The sequence below is a fragment of the Haplochromis burtoni genome, unplaced genomic scaffold, assembly GCF_018398535.1.
Source record: "Haplochromis burtoni strain Fernald_Lab_line unplaced genomic scaffold, NCSU_Asbu1 Contig_405, whole genome shotgun sequence".
Classification (NCBI taxonomy): domain Eukaryota; kingdom Metazoa; phylum Chordata; class Actinopteri; order Cichliformes; family Cichlidae; genus Haplochromis; species Haplochromis burtoni.
Genome location: NW_024582766.1, coordinates 507,605 through 518,759, shown reverse-complemented (window position 1 = coordinate 518,759; position 11,155 = coordinate 507,605). Strand labels below are relative to the sequence as shown.

At 36.0% G+C, this 11,155-nt stretch overlaps 1 protein-coding gene across 5 annotated transcripts in view; it reads right to left on the bottom strand.

Moving 5' to 3' along the window:
* Positions 1-2,512: 2,512 nt before the first annotated feature.
* Positions 2,513-11,155, bottom strand: part of ntm (neurotrimin) — a 474,724-nt gene continuing 466,081 nt past the window's right edge. For 3 of the 5 annotated variants that reach the window (XM_014340760.2, XM_042212991.1, XM_005944409.3), the window contains one exon: positions 2,513-9,385. In XM_014340760.2, coding sequence (XP_014196246.1) covers positions 9,285-9,385 — 101 coding nt within the window. In that variant the 3' untranslated portion in view covers positions 2,513-9,284. The remainder of the gene's footprint in view (positions 9,386-11,155) is intronic. The other 2 variants (XM_005944407.3, XR_006052820.1) reach the window with 2 other exon arrangements.

Sequence of the window (11,155 nt, the reverse complement as noted above, 5' to 3'; positions counted from 1 at the left end):
TGCATAATTTGGCCTGAATTTGTATCTACTTGTGTACTTCTATGTGTTTCTGACTGCAGTATGATTTGCAGGCAAAGAGGCCGGCAGAGAGGCCTGATACAGAGGTGGGCAGTCTTGTAATTAATTTTACTTCCTATATGACATGTATTGACCGTTAAATGTTGTCTCTACAGTTAAAACAGGGTGACATTCGTTTGCTCTATAAGAGAAGTCTCCAGCAAAAAATGGAGTATACTGAGCTAAAGAAACAAAAGCTTCTAGGTGAAATCGAACTTCAAGCTCTAATGAGGCAAAAAGTTCAACTAGAAATCGAGTTCCTTCAAAAGGAACTTCAGAGTAAGTAAAAATACACTTTCATACAGAGCACTATTGATGACCTTGCATGATACAGTATATATGATTTTTTTTCCTGGCAAATGATGACTGGCTTTTTTTTGATGAGACAGAAAAAGATGCAGAAATAAATTTCAATGAAAAATATGTTTTTTCATGTTTTTAATATTCGAAATTGTGTTGCACAATTCTGTCCCGTGCAGCTCTGCCACTAGGTTGGTCCAAGTGCACTGGCTGGAGGTCATCATCAGGCTGCACCTCCACCACAGGAGTCCTCTCCTTTCTGATGGTGGCAATGTTGTGCAGTACGGCACATGCAACAATAATGTCACATGCCCTGTCAGGTGCAACCCTCAGACTTTTCAGACACTGAAATCTTCCCTTTATTTGCCCAAAGGTCATTTCAATGCGTGCCCTTGTCCTGGCTAGAGCTGCATTGTAGCGGGTTTGTGGCCCAGGGTTGGGGTCAGGGAACGGTGTCATGAAGTACTGCCTGCATGCATAACCCCTGTCTCCAAGGAGAATCCCATCGTAGGCCCCTGTGTAATGGAGAAATGCTGTTATGTTAGGCCCAAAATAAGTATGAAATATCAAAATAAGTCTCTTTTTCTTACCACACTCAAATAATGTGCATAACCCTGACTCTGAAAATTCTTGAGTCATGCACTGATCCGGGCCATTTAGCTTCCACATTTGTGATATGGCACATAGAGTCACACACCATCGGTGTGCGGACAATCGAGCTATAGTTACAGACATAGGTCATGATTGCATCACATTCATTATCGAATTTAATGTACCTGCAATAGAAAAAAAATCCCTGTTTGACAACCTGTGGTCTTAAGTGGCTTGGAAAAACCACAAACACACCCAGGAAATGCTTGAGTGCCAGGTATACTTTGCGAATGGAACGGCAGACAGCACTTTTGCCAATGTTCTCTGCATCTCTAACAGCGTACAGAAACGTGCCACTCGCAAAGAAATGCAAGCCAATGCACACAGTTTGTGCAGTTGTTAATGCCCAACTACGGTGAGTGGAACTCTTAACATAGGGATCCAACAAGTTGGTTAAGTAAATAATACCCTCACAGGAAAATATCTCTCTATGAGCACACTGTCACACTGAGCTAAAGGACCCTGTCTATCCCGCAATATACGCTGAATTCTGAAAACTCTCCTTATCAATCTTGCTCCCAAGCAGGTTTACGCTTACGGATCTGTTGCTATGACAGCAAGTCCCGGATGAGCTTCGGAGAACCGAACGATCCAAGATCACGCGAAATCATCAACAATCAAATCCAGCTAACTTACTTAGCGAGGTACGAAGAACGGACCCCAGGATGCTAGGTGCAGTGTTGACCTTTTGTTACCTAGTGGCTACACAAGCCAGCAAGTACCAACAAACGGATTTGGTGTGTGGTAATAACAGGTAAATGTTAAAGTTTTTTTTTTAATTATTTGAATATATATGAGTGCTTGTGTATAAATACACAAACAATACACATTTGCTTTCAATTGTGTAATGTAAGTGATCTAGGTAGCTCTGTTTTGGAAGTTCAGTTCATGCTAGAAAAGTGTTTTGGAGTTTGTACTTGCTTTGGAGTTTGTACGTGCTTTGTCTCTAGGGGCCACCGTAAATATTTATATATAAATATATATATATATAAATATATAAATAAAACCACTGTTTTTTACATTAGTAATTCCTTTTGTGCATAATTTTATATTATTGTTAATAATAAATTAATTAAAGCAACAAAACAACCCGAAGAGCCGGTTCTTTTTAGTGAGCTGAACCAGAAATCCCATCACTAGTCTATTGGCGGTGCAGCATGTCAGCAATTTGATTTCTTCCTATCACTATTTACTCTGAACAACCCATTAACACTAAATAAAGACAAGAAATCACAAAATATTAAGAGACAACATTTTATTACTGTCAGCCTTAAATATGAGCACACATTTTTCATCAATAAAATACATATGACCAACAACTCTATACAACTACCTTCAAGTAGTATTTACTGTAAGTGACCAAGTAGTATTGGGGTAAAAGTTATTGAATAGTGTTGAAATAAAATGACAAAATTGCGAAGGATTAAAATATTCCAAGAGCTCAATTTACTTCATCTAAACATGTTTCAATCGTGTTTTATGAACACAAAATGCACAGTTTTATTGAATATGAAAAGTTGTGTTGATTTAACTCAGTTGTTTAAGTTTCTGCCAAAGCAAAACATTTGTGTGCAGCCAATGTCCACTATTGAATCAAGTAAATCAAACATGGCCTTTTTTCAGTGTAGGGTAGAATTTTAGTCATGTAAATAATCCAAAAATGAATCCCAACATATTGTGAGACAATGTCATGAATCTGCTAAGATAATCTCCGGGCAGTTGAGACAGATGTTTGTAATTGGTCATATAAACATGAACATGCAATGCTTCCAAAATACAAATCTTAGTGGGCTGTGATTCAAAATTGGCTCACAGAAACAAAAAAATTATGTGTATCCAGCACTTCTCAGTGCGTTTTCATAAATGAATGCTGGTGCAGGATCAGAAATATGTATTTCTAAGATCCTCTGCTCATTCGCCTGGATTTTGTCATGGGTTTGGCTTGATTAGGACTTGCATATAATTTTTTTTAAAGTCATGCTTGGTGGGAATTGGGAGCCATTGCTCTAACATAGTGCAGACACAAAAAAAAATGCAATATGCCTGCCTTCAATTTGTCTGAGAGATTAATTGTTACTGTGGTTGCTTATTTCCAATTTAAATAGGTATGTCAGCTCCTGTTGTGTTGAGTTTGCCTGAAAGAGATGCATATTATGTGCAGTTGCTGAAAGTGCATAGCATGTGGAAAAAGAATCAATTTTAATTCAACTCGTTTCAGTTTATTTCCATTTACATAGCGCCAAAGCACAAAAACTACCACAATCATCTCAAGGTGCTTTATACTGTATATTGTAGAGTAAAGATCCTACAACATTAAAGGGAAAATCTCAATAATCTGCCAACCCCCTAAGTGTAAGCACTTCTAGAAAGTGGGATGGAAAAACTCCGTTTTAACGAAAGAAACCTCTGACAGAACCAGGCCTAGGGAAGGGCGGCCATCTGCAATGGCTGGTTTGGGGTGAGGGGAAAGAAAAGATAAAGGGCAAAGAGTGACAAGACAAAAAAAATATTTAAATTATTTTCTAAAAACTAAATGTAATAGTGCAGTCTTTCACAATCAGTTTTTGACTTTTAATTACTAAAGGGAATGATTTCTTAAATTAAATTTCAATTTAATTCTATTTTATTTATAAAAAAATGACATTTAGCAAAACACTGTAATCATCACACAAGGTCAGACTTCTTACTTAAAGGAAAATTCAGATGTATTTCAAACTAGTGTAGTTCCTTTGAATGTCCAAGAATTGAAAATTAATTAAGTATCAAGCTAATGTAGCTATGATTTGTCACTGTTAGCCAGTGCTGCCTGTGGCTGTATTACAGGAAACAATCAAAATGTTGTTATTCCAAAACAGAAACCTGCAGACAGAAACATCATGAAGCTGTTCAAAGACTTGAACAATCAAAATAGTCTGCAAAGATGGATATAAATACGCCTGCATTAAGGTTAGCTGGAAGGTTATCCAAAACACATGCAATTTCTATTTTAGCACAAACCCTTGAACCATAGTAGTCACATTAAAGGGAAACATTAAAAGTTTAATTACAACAGAGTTTGAATTAAAGTGAACCTAGTTAAGACCAACTGGACAACATGAGGACAAAGAAAGATTTTGTTTTGGTTTTTCAACTAAATGTGCATTAAATGGGAAATTAGCTGTGTTGTGTGGCACAAATCATTACACTGCCTCGCAACATGCAATTTGACTGTCTTTATTTAACTGCTCTGCAAGCCAGCTTGTCTAACCTTGAGGCTGACAATGTCCATAATGCATCAAGAACACTGGCACTAGGTAATACAAAAGGCTTAAAAAAATCCAAAATAAGCCTGTAAAGAGGCAGCATGCATAGGTTTTCTCCACATGCTTTTCCCTTTTCTGTGTTTGGAACAACAGGGATTTGAAAACAATGAAATTAAAATTACCTTTTACTCTTAGCTTTGTACATCTCAGACCAACACGAAAGCTTTAGAAAATATAATCCAGTTGGATTTTCAACAATGATCTGACAGGCATTGACTCTTCTCTATGTCATCCTCTGATCATGGATGATACTTATCGTTCCCAAAAAGTTGTGTTCTGTGCCTTCTGGGGGATTTTTGTTTCTTGGAGGCCTTGAACTTATGATCTCATTGGCAGAATTTTAGGAGTAATCCTGTTTTGTCTGCATCTGAGGCTGAATCTCAGGTGGATCCTGGAGTCAGCTATCTTACTTGCTGTTTTCTCGTACTCATGTAGTAGCTTTAGGCAGTCTTTGCCAAAGTGGGTTAAAATGTCTTGATGCATCCAGGTAAGGAAAACCACCAAGTCATTGGCTCAGGTATGTGGATGACAATCTCAGGATGTACCACAATTCACTGATCACATTAACTCAGTAGACAAACACATCAAGTTCACCAGGGAGGATATGAAAAATGACAGACTAGCCTTCTTACACTGTAAGATTTTCATCAGTAATGGGGGTCATTTAAAAGTTGATGTGTACCGTCTACCTACGCATATGGATCAGTATTCAAGGTTTAACTCTCATCATCCACTAAAGCAAAAACTGGTTGTGATCAGGATGGTACAACATAGAGCGAACACCATCCCCACAGATACAGCAGCCAAGGAAGCAGAAAAACATCATATCAAGATGGCCTTGAGTAAATGCGCCAAAAACTGGTCTACACATCCTGGACAGGGAGGAGTGCTAGTTTGAGTGGGGAGTGAAGGAGGCCATTTACGTGAAAAGGGAAAGACCATCTCTGAATTGAGGAAGGAGCCTAAGGGTACATCTTTCGCTATCTTACAATGCTGTGATTGCAGCCATTTCCCAACTCTCTATGAATGGTACTGATGGCCACTGATCAGTTGTCATTGAAGAATAGTCTTTGGTCTCTGGTTGTTAATAAATAATAATTTAATAATTTCAAATATATTAATAAAAGTTCCTAGAGGTCATCCAAGGTCACCCAGCACCTTTCTTTATTGTGAAAACATTGTGAAACATAAACCATGATATTTTTATCATGATCACAGTCTCAAAAGTAAAAAAAAAATAGGTTCACCGTAATAGTTAAAATAGACTATGCATTAACAAAATACAAATTAATCAGAACAACATAGGGATGTTTTTTATTAGAAAAGGTAAATACGGGCTTTTGACCTTGAAACTTTCATTAATGTTCTTACAAAAGCATTACAAACTAACATTTTAGAAGCACAAACCAGCATAAATGTTTGCCATCAATTTTGTTTGATTTGAAGAAGGTGGGGTCAGCTGAGACTGAAGAAGTCACTTGGATGAGTGACGAAACATTTCTCCCACTGAAAGCGTTACGTCCACATGAACAGAATCAACGTATGGGGATTTTTTTACCTGGATGATTAAGAATGCATCAAGATTTTTATCACATTCTTAGCTCAGTGTTAAGCAATTTGCAAAATTTTATCCATGGTGAGAGATCTTACTGCAAGTTCATAAACAGGTGTATTTGATATAAAAAATTTGTAGAGTTCTAAAGTCATATTTTTAATTCTCACAGTTTCGATTACCTTGTGAGATAGTGATCAAACTGTACATGTGCTACTAAGTGTGAGCAAGTACTCAGCAGCAAATGTACTGGAAAATCGAAATAAGACTTTCAGGTGTTTATTGCTGCGCTATTAAAAAATCTGGCTAGATGATAAACATTTGCTTATAGGTAGTATTGAATGGATCACTGCAAAAACTTCCCTATGAGTTGATCTGATGTGAGTCCATCTTAAATGTGGCGAATCTTGTCATAAAATGACTGTGCAGGATAGACGTGTGATTGGTAGTGCCTTCTTTCAACCCAGGATGGAATAATTACCATGTCATTTCCAAACATTGGAGTGCTAGAGATAAATAATGTTCTGCAGCTCTGTCCCTCCCTCTCTCTGATATGTGAAAACAAACAATGATTAGCCTGTCAGATTCAGGTCGTGATTATCCTGATCAGTTTCTAAAACGACCCGTTTCATGCCTCTCTGATTTGGATGTTGGCTCTTCTTTTCACACCAAGGAGTGAAAAGGTTGTTATCCCCAAAAACCATGGAAAGAAAAGAAAGATAGAGGTAGGGGAATGTGGATGATGGACTAGGGCCTCAGTGGTGCTGACACAAGCCAGAGGGAAAAGACTGAGAAAGGGGGCAAAAAATGTATATTAAAAGAACAGAGGTCATTGCTTTTGTGTACCCTTTCCTCCTTTTAGGTGTGATGAACGTTCAGAAGATAAGAAAGGCAACATCTCCCATCATTAAACAGACATAGTAATTTGTTTTAATTCACTGTTTTTGTTTGTTGCAGTGTTAATGGAAACCTTCAATTGCAAAACTCTGATAGAAACTGACAGTAAAAACAAACAGCATTTTGCAAGGGATGCACAATGTCTTAAAGCAATCCCTTTCATTACAAAAGCCAGTAGTTCAACACCAGATGTACATTTTTTGTTATTGCCACTAAATAACATAAAAGCATACCCATGTTAAGTACAGTCTGCCAATTGGTACAAATCTCTTTTCAAATTGAGAGATATGAAAGAGAGAAATTACCAGCTTTAATTCTTCCTGTCATTTTGTGAGAGGTTACAGATTGTTGCATAAAATTCTCATGCTCACAATGAAATATGGTAAAGGAGGTCTGCTGATTGTTTGCTGCCTGTGACACTCTGCCTGCACTGATATTTGTCCATATTGAAACATATGATTTTCAGGTTTTCTCATATATTCTGTCTTTTCTGTTAATGCAAGTTATATATCAGGTGATAAGAACTGTTGTGGCCTATTTGCTGAGACCTTTAATCAGTCTCAGTTATTGCAGTTGGCTTGCATACTCTACAGTAAAGTCTAAAATTATTAAATCTTCTGACCAACATCTCACAATCTGACTCCTATACTGTACATTTTGGTTTAAGAGTATCAATGATTTTGTATTTTACTCGTGTCAAAAGACAACACATTTACTCTAAAGGTCTTCATGAGTCTACCCATGTCAGTAGATCTGTATAGGACTGGATAATGGACAAAATACTAAAGATGGGTCTTAGCCTATAAGTCTAAATTGTGAAGTGGCAGCAAAAGTACCTTAAATCTGCTTTCATTCTAATAGGCTAAGAATAATTGCTTAATTTATAAAGTCCAAATCAACAGAAGTCTGAAAGTCTTTACTGCAAAATGTTTGCTAATTCAACCTTTTTCTTATAAGTTTATGGTCTCAGTTCCTACTTTCAATACAGCTTCAGTCTAATATGATCTTCACTTTGTGCATTATAGTTTAATTTACAGATAATGATGAAACAATGTATGCTTCTAGTTACTATTGTATGGTAGTGAATAATTTCCTCAGGTTGTCAATGAAAAAGGAACTCTTAAGACTGCAAATGAGCAATTATGTCACAGTGGCATAAATGCTCATTTGCAGTTATGCCACGTTTTACATATAGTCTTTATTTCTGACCTATTTTTTCTGACCTTTTTTTTAACCCAGGTGTTATTTCTATATTATTTCTGGGTCAATATTAAAAAAAAATGGGCAAATCCACTTTAATTCACTGTAGTACATTTTTGCACAGACAGACATTTTTGTACCCATGAAGACCTCTAGTTTACTCTGAAGTTAATGAGAAGACAATACTTAAAAATCAGGGTCTTTGTTTGGTGATTTGAAAAACAGGAAGTTTATGAAATATAGTCTTTGGGTCATTTGTGTCTAAATACATGCAGAAAGAGTTTATTTTGTGTTAATCTACTCAAAACGACTGTTCTGTAACCCTCCAGTGCTGGTTTAGAACATAAACAGGAACAATTTCTAGAGCATGTATACATGGTATGATATTAAACAAATATCAATAGCATTAATAGGTCTGCATTACTTAAGTCAGATGTCCACTCCATACAAATGTAGCTAACATTCCCTCCATCTGTAAATATTAAAGTCTAACATAATTATAATTATAATAATCTTGACAACATTTTTGTATACAACCAGTACGAGTAAAGAACAAAAAATGACAAAGAGATGAAAGTAAGGGGTTTGTCCCAAATAATTACAAGTTCATATTTCCCGTTCTTAAAAATATTTAAAACTACACATAATTGAAAAAATATAATTAAAAAGATTAGCATAGCACAAGTGCAAATATATCACTATAATGGTGGAAACAAAAATACTACAATTCTGCTTTCAACAACCAGACGAAAGGATAATTATTACACATTAAAATATGATAATACCAGGTTTTCAGCCTCAGGGCAACCTTGTGTTTGACTCTTTCAGTTTAATTTTGAGGTATTTAGAATTCACTTCTTATATTTGCTGTAAATTTGCTGTTTCCTGGAATAGACATGAATATTCGGTGTGGTTAAATTCAAGACAAATCCATTTGATTAAGAGACACTTTTTAAAAATAAGAGACATCATTTTAAAAATCTTTTTTTTTAGAATCACAGGTAAAAAGAGAAAATCCAGAATAATATGATTCAAAGAGAAAAATATCCAACAAAATTCAATTAAAAGGTGAAACATTTGTTACATCCTTGAAATCTTAAAAAAAAAGACCCTCAATGACATACTTGTTTAGCGGGTCAACATCAATGCAGTGCAGATTAAATCATGCACTTAATGTGCATCAGTTTATGGTTTCAGTTGGAAAAAACAAAAACGCACACACACACACTCCCACGCACACACATACACACGCACACACACCTACACACACTCACACGCAGGTACACACACACACACAAAACACTGGAGTTCAACTCAATTTATCTTCAAAATCTAAGCAGGAAGGACAGAATCATAATGAAGAGGAGACAGTTGTGTGAGTGCACACTCATTGCACTGCCGCTGCCATCCTGAACTGCTCTCGGTCCTAACAGGAGATAGAATGAGGAAAAACATCTGGGTAAGTTTCACCACTAAGGAGTTTTCTTCTTTTGGTGTGTCAGTACATGAAGCTCCCGTCTGTGAACAATCCAGCATTACAAACATATTTGTGTTTTTTTAAACAACAACTTAAAGAGTAATAAGACCTGTAACAGTTATTATGGTTTGTATGTCATCTTAATAAGATGGCATGAAGACAGAATTTAAAGGTCACAGTACTGCAATTTTGATGCAGAAGTTTTTGCTACAATATATTAGAGTTCAATTTTAGGGACACCTGGTTGTGTCTTTGATGGTATGTTCCCCTGGGTTATCTTGAAAACAGTTTTGCATTCATAACAAGAAACAAAATGTCAATGGTTAATATATCAGCAAAAATTCAGTACACATTCAGCTGACGGAAATTGAGAATGTGCTTTAAAAAGTTGTTTGACAATGCACACCCACAGACTGTATGGCAACAATTATGTTTTAATACTGATAAAGTTAACAATGACTTAAACCAAGAGCCTGAAAAAGTGACTAACTGTATTATCTATACCTTCTTTTGTTTCGCCACAAAACATAAGATTTTTTTAAGGTTTAGAGTTAGGAAAAAGAAATGCAGGATATTTGCATAGCGAGAATCTGGGAACACAGTAATTAACACTGTAACTGCCAGGAGGAGTGATTTTGACCCCTCAGTTGATTGTTTACATTTTAAAATTGATCTCAACGCAGGCTACACAAAAGGGGAGAAAAAAGCATTTTAAATTATTATTGTAAAAGTAGTAATGTCCAAGTTGATGATCGCGTCCATTTTTACATCTGCCTCAAAATCACCAAAGTGCAGCCTCCCATTCAGTGTTCACACTGCTCCCCAATTCGCAATCTGCAGCTTCACCTCCCCAGCTGTCCGGGTCAGGCCTAAAACCTGTTTTACTGATGTGCTCTGGATTTCACTATTCATTTGTTTGGATTAGTTCTCCACAGTCTAGACTCTGTTCACTTTAGGTATGAATTCCTATGCTGCTCAGAAGAGAAAGCAACCTGTCACTTCTCCATGCTTTCGGATACGCACTCCCCCTGCTTCTGCTCAAAATCCCATACTCAGCCTGTAGTAATCATTCTTTTTGGGGTTTTTTAATCTAACTAAAGTCACCTATATATTTATTTATCAGTCACATATAACTAGCTTTTGGCTGATGTTATAACAGTCAAAGGTGGGTTCTAGGTAAAAGTGGACATTTTGTTTTTCTTTTGATCTCAAACATTCCAAAATTCCAAATTTGATAAATAATCCCCTTTTAAAAAAAAAGAAAGTCATGAAATTTGAGACGATCAGGTTTTATTTTAACCCTTTAAGACCTGCCATAGAACCAAGTCCGCCAGAGCTTACTTTATATTTTTACATGCTGTAGTGCCATTTTTGGGAGCATTTCAAGTAGCTATACATCAATACAACTGTTATAGCCCATATTTTAATAATATGTATGCATTAAGTCCATAGTAACTGCATTAATTGAAAAAAAGTGCAATAAACTACAAAAAAATAGAAAATCGTTTTTGTTTTGTTTTTTACATATATTTCTACTTTAAATTTAAGAGGCTTATCCCTGAAAACTTTAAATACAAAAAAGTTGCAAAAATAGTTTACAACAACAGGAAATTTATTTTGAGTGTCTTCATAGTTTTATTTTATGTTTTTGTTCCTGCAAGCGCTTTTTATACAATTTTCAGGTCAGGTTTCATATGCAAAAAAAATTATTGCGCTAGC